The sequence below is a fragment of the Octopus bimaculoides genome, chromosome 14 (assembly GCF_046866305.1).
Source record: "Octopus bimaculoides isolate indiv1 chromosome 14, ASM4686630v1, whole genome shotgun sequence".
Taxonomy (NCBI): domain Eukaryota; kingdom Metazoa; phylum Mollusca; class Cephalopoda; order Octopoda; family Octopodidae; genus Octopus; species Octopus bimaculoides.
The window spans coordinates 45226121-45243235 of NC_142941.1; the positions used below are offsets into that span (position 1 = coordinate 45226121).

At 33.4% G+C, this 17115-nt stretch overlaps 1 protein-coding gene across 2 annotated transcripts in view; it reads left to right on the plus strand.

Moving 5' to 3' along the window:
• LOC106872903 (uncharacterized) overlaps positions 1–3959 on the plus strand; it is a 24054-nt gene extending 20095 nt beyond the window's left edge. For both annotated transcript variants that reach the window (XM_052972826.2, XM_052972827.2), the window contains exon 2: positions 1–3959. This exon is cut by the window's left edge and continues 17 nt beyond it. In XM_052972826.2, the coding sequence (XP_052828786.1) occupies positions 2112–3452 (1341 nt within the window). In that variant the 5' untranslated portion in view covers positions 1–2111 and the 3' untranslated portion in view covers positions 3453–3959.
• The last annotated feature ends 13156 nt before the right edge of the window (positions 3960–17115 follow it).

The following is a 17115-nucleotide window of genomic DNA, read 5'->3' on the forward strand; positions in this document are numbered from 1 at the left end:
AGAACACCTGAAATTACTCTTTTATAGAATACTGAATATCTATATTCATTCAAATTGATAGAGAAATTACTATTTTCACCAAGGAAAATGTCTTACAATAAAGGAGAGTGTATTCTTTCAAATATAAAATTAAATCCTTATCTATGATTCAAAACATGAAAAACTTCCCTTAATTTTGTATATTTATGAAATATATATATTTCTTCAAGGACTTGATGTTAAATCTTAATGATAATTTTGAGGCACAAGAAATCAGATTTTTGTCTCTAAGTTTTGTTTAAGATATATTCTTTTTCATAAACCTAACAAAATCTTTGTCAATTTCTCTTTGCCTTCTATTATTTTTCACATGAAAAAAGGCAAAATATGACTTTGCCATATGACTTCAACTATAACAAGATTGCTTCTCTTTAATAATATTTCTAAATTTATGATATCCATTCTGTTGTTAAAAATAGACAAATTATATGGCTTCCACTCAACAGACAAAAGAAGTTTTCAACCACCATGATGTACTCATTAACATGCATTGTTTAGGCAGAGAAGCTCTAAACAACTGCATTTCTATATCAAAGCAAATAGGGTTCAGTATTATTGACTGGTTAGAGTTCCATAACCTTCTTCATTCAAACTTTGGTATTGATTACAAACAATGTTTAAATAGTGGTCAAATTTTATCTTTGAATACAAAATATTTGAATGAGTTCAGAAAATACAACTTCCAACTGTTATTGATTGAATCTTTAACAAATATAGAGAAAAAAACATAGGATATGCCTAGAATCATAAACAAAAAATGTTTTAATCATATTTGTAAGAAATAAACAAAATAACTTTGAGTGCCATGAGGAGAGATGAGTTGTAATAGCATTCATACTATTTCATAGATAAGATATATATAACATAAATACTAATGCTAAATAGTATGGTCTTGTTTTAGATTGGTGTTGATAAATATTGCTTTTGTGAGCTAATTTTAAAATATGTAACATGAAAATAATGGTAATCCTCAAAAGCAAAATGTTTTTATATTCACTGTTGTATTTAGAATTTTATTGTAGATTGTAAAACACATAAAATTGGTTGTATAGATTAGCAAGCTAAAGGTACCGTAACTAATGTCCACCAACAGCCTCTTTCAAAATATTGAAACAACAAAATTATTAAAAAAAAAACATACAGTACAGGATTGAAAAACAAAGAAGCAAGCTGTAAATCTATATCATTTTACTGCAAAAAGAAATATTTCCTGGAAAGGAAGCTTGAAGGGGTAGTTAATTTCGAAAGATTTGATTCTGTTCTTTTCACAAGATATGATTCCAATGAGTAAATCTTCTATAATATGTGTCCCAAACATTAAGCTAAAAACTTGTTGATTACATGAGAGATTGTGTTCTCCTTAAATGATAAACTAAACATATTTCATGTTTATAGACATGTTAGAAAACTACAGATACCAAGTCCCTATGTATAAAAGCTGTAATTTGACATATCACATCAATGCCACAAATAGATCGTAATTAGTGCTTTATAAATCATTAATTACTTTGTTTTTGTTTGTTTATTTGGGGGTTTTATTCACTTTGTAAGAGTTTCGTTCAACATAATTTACCTGAGAAATTTACCTGTCTTCTTCTATGCTACTTACCCGCCACCACCACTTGAAGTATATTTTAGTATATTTAAGTATAATTTCTCTAATGTAAAAAGCAAACTATTTGATTTACTCTTTATATGTTAATGAGTTATTTTTTAAACCATTTTTTAATTTGAAATAAATATCTTCTAAAAGATATAAACTCTGATATTTATAATTTTATTTTATTTTTATTATCAATCAATTAATTAGAATAGCATAAACCTAAGTAAATATTTTACACACAAACATTATTCATTCATATATTTCAACCTAATCAATACTTTTATTTATTTATTTATCTATTCATCAAACTTGGTATACAAACAATATTTGATTTGTTTAAGTTAACTGTTTGTTCAATTAATTACTATTTTAATGAAAAGTTGAAATATTCTGTCAGTGATTCATTAAGAAAAATGTTGCCACTTTAAACATAGCAACTTGTGAGATAAATAAAGTGTTTATATAAATCATGTATTCTGTCCAATCAATGTACAGCAGCATGGGAAGTCAGTTCAATTTTGATTTCTGTCCTCCCACAATGGGCTCACCAAATAACCACCAGATTGGAAAATACTCACTCACCCCTAATAATCATAACTTTTGCAACAAACGGACTTACAAAGGTGATAAACCCTACCGATGTGATATTTGTCGGAAAGGCTTCTGTCGACGTAGCAACCTTAGTAACCATGAACGGTCTTCAGCATATGAAAAACACTTCTATTGTATGTATTGTAGAAAGGCTTTCTCTCAGCGTGCTCATTTGAAAACCCATGAAATAACCCATACAGGACTTAAACCTTATTCGTGTGAATTCTGCTCAAAAACATTTGCCCAACGTGCCAACTTTGATAACCACCGACGCACACATACAGGTGAACGGCCCTACCACTGCAGCTGGTGCTCAAAAGCTTTTGCTCAGTTGACAAACCTAAACAATCATGTACGGATTCATACTGGAGAACGGCCTTTTGTGTGTTCAATGTGTTCCAAGGCATTTAGCCAAGTTACAAACTTACGTAATCACGAACGTATCCACACAGGTGAAAAACCCTTTGTGTGCATATTTTGTGCAAAAGCATTCAGTCAAGTAACACACCTTCGAAATCATGAACGTGTTCACACTGGTGAAAAACCCTATACATGTTCCACTTGTTCTAAAGCTTTCAGTCAACGTGCTAATCTGGATAATCACAAACGTATTCATACCGGTGAAAAACCATTTGCCTGTTTAGTATGTAAGAAATCTTTCTCACAAGTTACAAATTTACGGAACCATGAACGCATCCATGCAGCATCAGGTAATGCCCCTTTGAACAAAAACAGCACCACTGCTAATAAAACCAACAATTATTACACTGATGCAGACAGCAACAATAATAGTTACCGGAAACATTATAACAACCAACAATCTCAGCACCATCCCATAAAACACCATCCACAAATCCAGAATCCAAATTCATCGCCAGATATCCAGGCTAGCACGTCCCCTACTGATCTCAATGTTCGAAATATGCCCCATCAACAGCAACTCCCGCCACCACCACTACCATCATTACCCCCTTCTTCTGCTACTGCCATTCGTCCCCAGCCAATAACCATCCCAAATTGGATGACTCCGCCCTCCTATGTACAACAAATCACTCCATCTTGGGAAAATAGTTACAACTGGTCATCTCGAAATTTCCCAATTGCTTCATCCCGGTGGAATTCCAGTAGCTCACAAAACATTCCTAGTCTGCTGCCCTGTGGCATTGGCCAAACCAACCATAGTATTGATTTAGATCCAAAACTGTATCAAAGAACCTAAGAAGTATAACCACTTTTGTGATTTGTAATGCTGGAATATTTATGTATTTAGATAGAATTTTATTAAAATATGTATATTTTTACATGTTCTATTGAAACAGAGGCTTTTATACCAAATCTAATACAGATTCATCTATATATATACACATAGATATATGCATGATTTCAGAACTTCAAAATAATACAGTGTCATAAATCTGAGTTATATGTGTGATTGTATGTGTTTTATAAGGATACATAATTATTTCAGTTAATATATGTTTGACTGAACAACTGGAAAATCTGTTTACAAACAATCCAATATTCAAATTAGTTAACCCCAACGGTTTGTCTGTTAAGTAAAAAAAGGAGATCTTAACATAAGGACTGTATTAGTGTTCCTGTTAAGAGGAACAGGTTTAGATAATCTTTTGAATGGAAAAACAAAAAAGAAACTGTTAGTAAACACAAAACTTTCTTAGATGATTACTACATTTCAACAAACAAGTGCAAAAAAAAAAATAATAAATTATCGTTTAAAATATAATTGTCAACGCTCAACAAGTAATTCTTTCTTATCTTGACACAAGGTCAGCAATTTTGAGGGGAGGGGGAATTTGATTACATTGACCCCCAGTGCTCAACTGATACTTATTATATTGATCCTAAAAGATGAAAGGCAAAGTCCACCTTAGTGGCCTTCAAACATGGAATGCTGGTTTTGCACAGTAATGATTCCACCAGCATCCTGCCTTATTCATATTCTTAATAAACAATAAAGTAAAATAAGATCACAGACTTAATACCAAATTTTTTAATCTTATTACAATTACACCCATGAATTAATGCAATGTTAAAACTTCCAATAGAGGAATCAATTTTATGCCGAATGTTAGCCAATCAGATAAAAACAAATTATATTTCGAGATGGTCTTTTTTTTTTCTTTTGCCAAATAAATACATGCACTATATATTCATTCTTCACAACAGATTTATTTTATTATTGCTCTTATTTTATGTCCTCTATATAAGTATAAATCTGCAGTGAAGCATGAATATACACTGTGTGTGTGTATGTGTGTTTTTTTTTGGGGGGGGGGGGGCAAAATATAAAAAATTGCTATCTTGAAATATAACAATATCTTTTTCAACACACGATTTCATATCAGGAATCTTGCAAAACAAGATGAAAACAATGCTTCTATAAGCAACACTATTACTTATCAGTGTGTATTTTTTGTTGTTGTTGTTGTTCCTGGAATTAAAATCAATATTGGGTTAATCTATATGTGTAGACATAGCCTGTATGAAATTTGAGATTGAGATGCAGAAACTGTGTCGGAGGCCTATTGTGCGTGTATGTGTGTGTGAGAGAGAGAGAGAGAGAAAGAGTATCAGGCAGTGAGAATGAGTACACAACTCTGCACTTGGTGGGTGTATAGTCTTTGTGGATTAACAGTGCTACCAATGGCAAAAATTCCAATATCCTTCAAGAGTTCCACTTAAGAATGATAGCAATTACATCTATTTTAAATGGAACTATGTGTGTGTGTGCTATATCGCTTTATGCCAATGATATAAAACTTATCCATTTGATAGATAAATACTGATAAAATAAGTACCTGACCAAAATGAGTCCATGGATCGACAATATGATTGGTTAAAGCACTTGAAAGGGGTACCCCAGCAAAGCAGCGGTCCAGTGATTGGAACCAGTAAAAGAGTCATACTCTATCCATTATGAAAGTTCATTTGCTTTTACTATTGTAATATTTGATCTGAAGATACATACACGAGTAGTAATTTTATTTTCTTAATATAGAAATTGTGATACACTCACTTTTATATAGTACCCATGCAACCCATTGTACTATGTGACTGGTTCAACATTGCATTGGTCAACAGACTTTCCAGTAATGCTATTTCATCAAACATATGTTTACAACCATTTTCATAAGTTTGTATGTTCATGAAATATATATATATATATATATATATATATATATATATATGAAATAAAAATGAACTAGGAGAAATTACTTAGAATAGCTAGTGGCATGTAGTTGAACTACAAAAAGGAATTAAGGTATTGATACCAATTACTGCCAAGTAATTAGTCTACTCTGTCTGGAAGTAGAGTTTTCAATAAATCATTATTTTGTATGTTATTTATAATATCTTTATTCATCTTTGTTGTTCAAATACATTCCACTGGCTATTCTAAGTTATTTCTTTAACTTTTAGTTTGTTTTTTTTTTACATGTATGCAGATTATTAGGCCATAAATGTGTTCTACTTTTTTTTTTAATATGTTTAAGTGTTTTGTCTGCTGAAGATAAAGTAGGACAGTTACTGTGCTGATGACGCCTATTGAGGTAGAAACACATACCCACACTTGTGGACATGTTACTACCTCAGTAGTTGTGAACAATTGGCCGTTCCTTCAATGGAATGCCTGTTGATTTTTAGAGAATTCTTGATTCTTGAAATTATCCCCCTTTCTCGTTTAGAATTGATAACAATTGTCACCAAGGGATTTGTTTACCCTCTCCAGAAGCAGAGATCATTTTAAGTAATTGAAAATTTATTCTATATTTCTACTATATCCTTATTCATCTTTGTTTTATGATATATATATATATATATATATATATATATATATATATATATATATATATATATATATATATATATATATATATATATATATAATCTTGTGTTTATATGTATAAATACTTGTACATATATTTATGTTTAATTTGGTGTTTATATGTGTGTGTGTGTGTGTGTGTGCATACATGGCGCTTATATATATATACATACATGTGTATATATTGGTAACACAAGGCATTTGACCAAGACCATTGTTGTGCAATAGGGCAGAAATGAGTTGACCAACAGCATTCTTCTTTTTCTTACTCTACTGCTTTGCATTTCTGAGCAATTCTGTTTTATATTAATTTGTAATGTAAATCTTAAGTAGCCAAGCAGTAAACTTCAAACCCAGCAAGACCAATAATATTGACACAGTCTTGCTGGAACAAGACTGAGCCTTATATTTCTTGTATCAAAGTTATCATTTTTAATTACACATTAACCTTAATTGAACAGAACTATGATCAAAAGCATTCCATTTACAACCATCCCATCTTTTCAGCAGTATATAGGACCACATTATCTAATGTTCCCTTTCTTTAGTTAAGATAACATGGTGTGAACTGAAGGAGATTTGACTGTTATTTCTAGTAGGTCAAACAATCACATAGACACCCTTGTTAGCATGTACGTATCTAAGTATTCTTTCACTCTTCTATCTGTTAGAGCATTTGCTTGAGTAGTCATTGAAGTCAAGTATGGATTCATGGTCCATCCCTGATTATGATATTCTTATGTTCAAATACATTAGTTCCAGATTCTTCTTTGAAGATTTGGTGCAATGCTTCTTATTTTCCAAGAGTTGAAATTATAAACATTTAACAAGCATAAACAGTGTTGTCACATTCAAACAAATGCTCATATAGAACAGATTAACTGATAATTTATGATTTTATTCTATTTATTTATTGTAATATCTATTTTGTCCATTAAGGCAGCAAGCTGACAAAGTCATTAGCATGCTAAGCAGCATTTTTTCCGTCTTTACATTCTGAGTTCAAATTCCACTGAGGTCAACTTTGTTTTTCATTCTTTCGGGGTCAATAAAACAATTACCTGTTGAACACTGGGAGTTGATGCAATCGACTTACCCCTACACCAGAATTGCTAGCCTTGTGCCAAAATTAAAATCAATATTTGTATTGTTTGTGTGGTAAGCAAACAAAGATCAAACTGTAAATATATCTATTTACATTTTGTTTTATGAACAGAGAACATTCTGTACACATATATAAAGTGAAAATTTAACTGAACCACAGCAAATCCCTGAGGAAGTCTTATTTCTGACCTTCAGTCTTCAACCCTTCATTGTGATTTCATTTTATGTTTTTTGTGGGATTTTTTCCATAGTCAAAGAACTATCAGTGCCAATAGCCATGTTATAGAGCCTTCAAGAATAGTAGAAAGAAATGGGTCATCCTCAAGCTAGATATCTGTCAGAGTGCTTATAATAGAGTGAATCCTATTAAAGGCAGCTAAGGGCCTAGTGAGGTATTCAACCACACAAGTATACTGAGTTCTGGTCAACCATACAACCACACTGCATTCTTGGCCTCATTAGTGATAGCTGACTATTTATGAAGTTATGTAAGACTACTTGACAAATTTTTGCTTCTTAACTCTAGAATAAGAAGTGGATTGATCATGTTACACATTGCACTTGCAATGCTGAATCTATCAGTGAAAGTGTAATGTATTTTATCTCTACTGTTTGTAATTCTGTAGCACAATTGTGATCGGGGTTTTTGTGGCCACATGTATCTGAAACAATATGAATAATATATATACACAAACATGATTTAATATTTTAGTACACATAAATCAATACTGTAAGAGCTCTGTATTTCACTTAGATTTAAGACTTTCATAATATATATATATATATATATATATATATATATATATATATATATTAATCCAAGTGTACAGTATTATATAGCCATTACAGCTGATTCCACCAATTGGTTTCACACTCAGTGTTCAATGGAGTGTTAGGTAACAGTCCAGTTATGTAACCCTGCACTCATCAGAGGTGGCTGTTAAGGAATGAAATATGGCAATTTCACTTAGGCGTAAGAATACTATTAACAAGTTGTGAAAACTCAGTGTACTTGTTTTAGAGTAAAGCATCAAAAGAGTACAGACCATAATGTCAATCAGTGAATGACAATAGAACAGAGATTATATAATTATCTTCATTAGCTTACAGTCGTTTCTGTTATATGAAGCAGTGCACTCAGAGCTGATTGCTTGTGCATTATCCTATGGCGTCCTCGGTCCATTAAAATGAAGTGCATGTTTATTTTTAAAATGAAAAACAGTCAACTCTGTGTGGGGAGGGAGGTATGCATCTATGTATGTTTACACATAGTTATTGTGTGGTGTAACTAGGATTAAATGGCATTACTTAAAGGTTTATTCATGAAACTCTGCAAATACCTGTTATAATTATGTATCCAGTATTCATGTTTTTGTTTGGCATAACATAAATAAACACAATATATATGTATGTATATGCATGTTTGTGTTTAGGTATGAATGTTTATATGTTTGCTTTTTGTATATTTATATATACATCTTATATTGCTAATACACCAGTGCAGCTTGTAAATGAAAGCATTCAGTTTATCTAAGTATATTTATATGTTTAAAGCATATCATAGGACAGGCAGCATGGCTGATTATCTTTGAGTTATTATTTAATTGAACAAAATTAACATCTTGATTCACAGCACCAATTTTTACAGCTCGTCTTATATTATTGCAAAACTTAAATGAATGTAATTGATTTTGGATTTTTACAGCATAATAATAGCAATCAAAAGATTTATCATTTTTTTTTTTTTTAATCATTGAATTTACCATTTCTGCTGCCTGTCTGACAATATGTAGTCTTGCTGTTAAGAACTTGTGGTATATCCTCTGAGCTTCATTCCACTGAAAGCCTGTACATTTTTTTTTTTTTTTTACAGTTTATTTAATTGTATAACCTCAATATATTTATCATTTTGTCTACATGATTTCGTGATTTACAATGTCAAAATAAAGTCATCTGGTCTGTATGCTTGATTTAAAGGACATTTGGCTACTATTTCTAGCAGGTCAAACAACCATGTCTGCTGTCAAGTTAAGTGACATGCACTTTTAAATTCTTCTCCTCTAAGGCAGTGCTCTGCAACTGGTATGCCATGGCACACCGGGGCCATGGCACACTGGTGTGCCACAAGACGATGCTTGGTGTGCTGCAGTGTAACCTGATTATAATATTTTTCCCTATCCTTTTAGATATATTTTTAGTTCAGGTGTGCCACCGAATTTTGAAAAGAATACAAGTGTTCTGCAAGTGAAAAGAGGTTGTGTCTTACTTTCTCTATTCCCACACAAATAGAGACACATGTGCATACATAAAGATGTGTGTGTGTGTGTGTGTGTGTGTGTGTGTGTGCATGTGTGTGTGCATGTGTGTGCTTGTGTGTGTGTGTCTATTGAGCATGTCTACATGAATGTATATCTCTGTGTACATATATACAAATTATAATATTACTTTGAAGAGAACATCCGAACCACTGGTATTACATTTTAATAAAGCATTCTGTATCTAAACAAACAATATTTCTTGAACACCATTCTGAAAAATATTCTATTTAATCAAATGAAACTTCAGTTTTTTTTTTTAAGAATCTTCTTTTTTTTTATATTTTAAGAATGTCTAAAATCTCTGCATTAAACTAATAAAAATGTTTGATACTGTCTTAGATAATATCACTTCTACTTACAAAAAATTTATAAGTGTTACTTTCAGTTTAAAAATACCATCTTATTAAATAACTATTAGTAAGTATCTAAGTGTATAGATATATGTAACTTAAGATATTGATGTCTCATCATCATCATCATCATCATTATCATCATCATTATTATTATCATTATTATTATTATTATTATTATTATTATTATTATTATTATCTAAGGCAGTGAGCCAGGTGAAATTCTTAGTGGTATTTCGTCTGTCTTTATATTCTGAGTTCAAATTCCACCAGGGCTGACTTTGCCTTTCATCTTTTCAGGATCAATAAAATAAGTACCGGTCGAGTACTGGGGTCAATGTAATTGACTAGTCCCCTCCCCCGAAATTTCAGGCCTTTTGCCTATAGTAGAAAGGATTATTATTATTATTATTATTATTATTATTATTATTATTATCAGGCCTTGTGCCGAGAGTAGAAAAGGTTATTATTATTATCAGTTTAAGGCAACGAGCTGGCAGAATTCTTAGCACACCAGGCGAAATGCATAGTGGTATTTCGTCTGCCACTATGTTCTGAGTTCAAATTCCACTGAGGTTGACTTTGCCTTTCATCCTTTCAGGGTTGATAAAATAACTACCAGTGAAACACTGGGGTCAACGTCATCAACTAGTCCCCTCCCCACAAATCAGGCCTTGTACTTTTAATAGAAAGGATTATCATTGTTGATGATGTTATTATTATTATTATTGTTATTATTACTATTATTATTATCATCATCGTCATCATCATCATCATCAGTTTCAGGTGACGAGCTAGCAGAATTGTTAGCATACCAGGCAAAACGCTTTGCAGTAATTTGTCTGTCTTCACATTCTGAATTCAAATTCTGCCGAGGACAACTTTGCCTTTCATCCTTTCGGGGTCGATAAAATAAGTACCAGCTAAACACTGGGTCAATGAAATCGACTATCCCCCTCCTCCAAATTTCAGGCCTTGTGCCTATAATAGAAAGGATTATATTCATCATCAATTGTCATATGTTAAGCTTTCAGTAATAATAATTTGCAGGGTTATATCTAGTCATAGAGCATAAAATATATGCAAAGATATTTTTATGTCAGTTTTTTTTTTTTTTTTACTAAATCTATGTAAAAGTATACAAGTTTAACTTGGACTCTAGTGTTTTACTTTTCTGTTTATACAAGACATTGTTTTCTCTCTCATTGATTATGTAAAAATATTTCAGCATCTAAAATATACACTGCTGATTGATCTTTGGCAATAATTTATTGAAACTTCTATATAATTTTTTGTGTATCTGCTGACAAAGTGGTTGTGTAATTGCAAGTATTTTTTTAACTAACAAGAAATATTATCAAAATAATTAATACCTTTGTTTTACAGGGGACAATTTGAAAAATAGCAAGTTTACTGCCAACCTTAAATGTCAGCTTGTTAGTAATAATGCTAAAATAAACAATTGTCCATTCTTAATTGCATTTGTCTATTTTTGCTTAATTGTTTTAACTTTCCTACAAGCACCGTATCCAACAAGTCAATATGAGAAGAAAAGATATTACAGCCTAAATTACACAACAGAAATAGACAACCTGGTTAACATACAAGAAACTAGAGATAACCTCAAACACAGTATGCCCAATAGCTAACACAAGTAAAATATAACTTTGAGTCAAATTAAAGAAGGAAAAAAATAAAGAAAATAGACTGTAGAAAAACAGAAAACTGGTAAACATTTGTAGCAGTAAAACACTATGTAAAGTAATTAGTTATATCAAGGGCAACATCTATACTTTATGTCGCAATATTAACTTCAAATAACATTTTGACAGCAAGCATGTACCCTTATCAGATATCAGAACACTTGACAACCAATGTTGGTATGTTTACGTCCCTGTAACTTAGTGGTCCAGTAAAAGAGACTACAGTCAAATGACTGAAACAAGTAAAAAAATAAAAGAATATATATATACACACACACACACTCACACATATATATCATCATCATCATCATCATTGTTTAACATCAGTTTTCCATACTGGCATAGGTTGGACGGTTTGAATGAGGTCTGGAGAGCCAGTGGCTTCACCAGGCTCCAATCTGATCTGGCAATGTTTCTACAGCTGGGTGCCCTTCCTAACACCAACCACTCTGAGATTGTGTAGTGAGTGCTTTTTACATGCCACCGGCACAGGAGCCAGTCAGGTGGGCCTGGCATCAATCACATTCAGATAGTGCTTATTACATGCCACTGGTATGGGGGCCAGTCAGTGGGTACTAGCATCGGCCATGTTCAGATGGTGCTTTTTACGTGCCACCGGCACTGGCCACAGCTACGATATTGGCTTTACTTGATTCAACAGGTTTTCTCAAGTACATCATATCGCCCGACGCATCAGGGGTACTCTTAACTGGGCCAGACAGGCATGGCTGCAATCTCACTTTAGTTGCTGGGTCTTCTCAATCACAGCATATCTCCAAAGGTCTTGGTCTCTTGTCATTGCCTCTGTGAGGCCCAGTGTTTGAAGGTCATGCTTCACCACCTCATCCCATGTCTTCCTGGGTCTACCTCTTCCACAGGTTCCTTTCACAGTTAGGGAGTGGCACTTCCTCACACAGCTGTCCTCATCCATATGTAACACATGACCATACCAGTGCAGCATCTCTCTTGCACACCACATTTGATACTTCTTATGCCCAACTTTTCCCTCAGGGCACTTACACTCTGTTGTGTATGCACACTGACATTACACACACACACACACATATATATATATATATATATATATATATTCTCTCTGTTTATTTCCCCATATTCCTTTCAGTTGAAGAGTGTAGGCTTGAAATGTAAAAGACTTTCTCACTTTCCCAAGGTGTCAAACTAATATACCTGCTTGTTGTTCATACACCTGTCTTCATCTTCTGTTTTTCTGTAAATTTCAACTATATATATATATATATATATATATATGTGTGTGTGTGTGTGGTTGGCATTTTCCAGTTTCTGTCTACCAAATCCACTCATGATTTTGGTTGGTTCATGGCTATGTTATGAGACACTTTTTCAAGGTGCTGCATCATGGAATGGAACCTGAGACTTCATGGTTAGGAAACAAGCTCTTTTAAACTACACAGCCATGCTTGTGTCTATCCTCACCATTTTCCAGATACAGCTACATACCTATTTCAATCTTACGTCAATGACTAAGAAACAAGGCTAAAAATAGCACTTGTCAAACGCACTGTCTCATTTCTTGCCAGCAACATCAGAGAATGTCAATTAAAACAAACCATCGCATTTAACAACACTAACACACACACAAATCATAAATACTTGGTGTTACATACAACTTTTCTACAATGCACATAGAAGACATAGTAAAGAAAGTGTAGCAAGACTCAGAATTCAAAACCCTGTCAGTTCAGTAACAAGAAAAGACCACAGCATATCAAGTTTCCTTATTTGGCTGTGACTACATGAGGTGATTTTAAGTCAGATTTTAGCTAACTGTGGTTCTGGTGCATTTGTGTGGTGTTAAGATTAGTGAAAAACTTTCATGTAGTTTCATGCCAAATCATGGTTATCAACTGAGATGTGTGAGAAATACAATACAGAAGAGCTAGAGGCAGAAGGCTCATAGAGGTTATTCTGATTAGCCGGTAGTTATGCCATCCAACCTCATGTGAAAAGATCACCTCCTGCCGAGCATACATTTCTCCTCTCACCATGCATACATTTTCATACACTAACTACTGGTGCTTAGAACAACAGTTTTTTTGTAAAGCAACAATTTTAACATCAGTCTGTAAATAAACATGTTAACAAAACCTAAATATAGTAAACTGGTTTTATTTGGGAGTTGCAGCTCTAAGATAACCTCTTCTACAAAAGTAAAATGTAAACAATATTTAGAGTGCTCACTGATGCCACACAAGACCAACAGAAGGAAACAATAACAATGGTATACAAGTAACACTTTAAATCCATCATGAATTGCGACAGCCCTATCTGAGCTGCCAATCTTTCCACAATAAGCTGCAAAAAATAAACATGCAAACGAATGAACATTATAACAAGCTGCACACAGATCACATCAAAAAGCCATTAATTGCAATTGGATAAACTAAACTTCTCCACAGTTTGTATTTATAACTAGATGAACTCCTTGTAGTTTATATTTACAGCTAAATGAATATAACTACTGAAAGCTGAATGTCATTAACAGGAACTAAGTGCAGTGCTAAATACAAGATATTTTTTGACTCCTTTTAGTCATTTAGCTGCAGCCACTTTGTAGAATCGTCTTCAAAGGTTTTAGTCAGCTATATTAGCATCAGTGCTTATTTTGATCTTGTATATTTTACATTTTACTTGTTTCAATCATTTGACTGTGGCCATACTGGGGCATAATCTCAGATGATTCAGTCAAAAAAATCAACCCCGATGCTCAATTTTTTTTTTAAAGTCTAGTATTTATTGTATGAACCACTTTTGCTGAGCTGAACAACTACACGGACATAAGCAAACCAACACAAGTTTTCCAGTGGTAGTGGAGGACAAATGCATTCACACACGCACACACAGGTGCATGCAGTCACAGATACACATATACATATACGATGGGCTTATTTCAGTTTCTATCTGCCAGATCCACTCAAAACGCTTTGGTCAGCCTAGGGCTATATTAGAAGACACATGCTCAAGGTGCCATGCAGCGGTACTTAACCCAGGACCATAGCTTCCCAACACACTGCCATGCCTGCACCTATTTATTGATGGCAAGGCTCAACAATACAGGACACACAAGAAATACTTGCTTTAACAGAAGGTGTTAAGCAATGCATTGTCATCTATACAATTCTCCATCTTCCTCACAACAATGCTGGCAAAGGTGTTCCACACACCTGAGGACAGAGTTTATATACAGTCCTTCCAAACTACAGACTTCTTCAATGTTGCCCATTTTAGAACAAAGTTGAAAACTGCATAGATCTATGTAAAGGAGTTTATATATGCAAATGACACTACACTAGTTGCTTGTATGCATGAGAACATGCAAAGAACTGTTGGTGTGTTATCCACTGCTTCTGAAATATTTGGTCTCAAAATAAAAATCAGAAAGACAAAAGTGCAATAACAGCCAAGTACTATGCCAACACATGAAGAAAATATCAGAGTTAATGATATTAATTTGAAAACTGTACAAGACTTTGGGTATTTTAGCAGTACTATATTAAAAGATGAACACAGATGTTGAACTACAGAATAGGATGGCAATGGAAACAGTATTTAGATAAATGTATTTATAGCTATAAAACAGTCGTGTTTCTAGCAGAATCAAATGAAAGATCTATAGAGCAATCATCCTATTTCCTCTCTTGTATGGATGTTGTTCAGGAGTCAAGTGAAGAAACTTCATACCTTCATAATGAGAAACCTGCACTCATCTATAAAGTCTCCAACAAAGACATGGTTCCCAGTAACAAGATATTTTAGAGTAATCAGGGTTGCCAAGTATAGAAGATTTCCTCATCAGTAAAACTTTCATTGGATGAGCATGTAACTCAAACATAAACTGAAAGACTGTCCAAGAAGATCCTATACACACAACTACCTGAAGAGCAAAAGAAAAATGACCAACCTCACCAAAAGACACTCTAAAGAGAATTCCTAAAAATAAGAGTATAGCCTTAATGTCATGGATATCCATAACATATGAACGGAATGCCAAGTGAGTGGTCATGAAACAACTATAAGAGCAGTCATGATTGCCATTTTCCCTGTTAGAACAAGTGTTAGTTTTGCAAGCTTCATGGATGAGGCAATATTTAATAGTCAGATACTCTTCCAGTTGTCAACTTTTTTTTAGTTACTACAAACAGAGATATGTACTAGGTGTGTGCTGCACACCTATTGGAAATGGCAAATTCATTATAAATATTAACCTTAATCGTTAATTTAATCACAAATCTTAATGGAAAAGTTTTGTTATACCCCTATTTGAAATTTGGTGGCACTGAGTGTGGCAGCACACCCAATACAACAACCGCCGCTGAACATGTGTCACCCAGTCCAGGAATCGGAACTACAATTTTATGATCATGAGTTCAACACCCTAACCACTAAGCCATTTGTCTCCACTGTATAATGCATGTGTATGCATATTTCCTTATTTATTACAAGGACATCTCTTTTAGAGGATGGTCCTGACAATCAGCATATCACCGGTTGAAATAAAGCAAAGCTGCAGAATTTGAACTCACAAATTAGAGAGACAAAACTGAACAACATAATGTATTTAGTATGCATTCTACTCCCTCAGCTTTCTCTACTACCTTACAATTAGAGTGTGCAAAAATGAACAGAAAATAAACAGAAAGAGAAATGTCATCATAGAGCCAGTGAAAACAGAACAAGCATGCCTTGGTTAAAACCAAAAATACATTAAGAAAATTCTTGCACCTCTGCTGTATTTCTCGTGTTGAGTATAACCTTCTAAGTTGATGTAATTTAATTTAGATAATTTTTTCATCACTTTTCATCATCTTCAATAGTTTACTGTTGTTTTTTTGCATCCAGTGAGCAGCTGTTTTACTTGCTAAGAATTCCATTTGCTGCTATGAAATACTGGCATGGATATTTTATACCAATTCCCTAAGACTCTCAGAGACAATATTTGTTTTATAATTTCTTTCATCATAAATTAAACAACCAATTTATTTTAGAACTAGTATACTTCAGGGAATATATATTTTAACGCCCTTATACTTTTAATATTCATTTCTACCATTGGCACAAAGCCAGCTATTTTCAGGGAAGGGTATAATCAATTAAATCAGCCCCTATAACCCTGTACATTAACTGGTATTTATTCATTTAATATTGGCAGAGCATCATACAAAATGACTTGCAGTATTAAATTACATTTGTTTATATTTTCAGTTCAAATCTTACTCAAACCAACCTCACTTTTCAGCCTTCCAAAGTTAATTAGTAGACATGTGGCTATGTCGTAAGAAGCTTGCTTCCCAACCACATGGTTCCAGGTTCGGTCCCACTGTATGAGAGCTTGGGCAAGTGCCTATTACTATAGCCTCAGGCCAATCAAAGCCTTGTAAGTGGATTTGGGAGAAAGAAACCGAAAGAAGCCTGTCATATATATGTATGCATGTGTGTGTGTGTGTGTGTGTGTGTGTGTTGAGGCAGGTTATCTACAGTTGAATATCCTCACCATTGCTAATGCTCACCTGTTTCCAAGCGA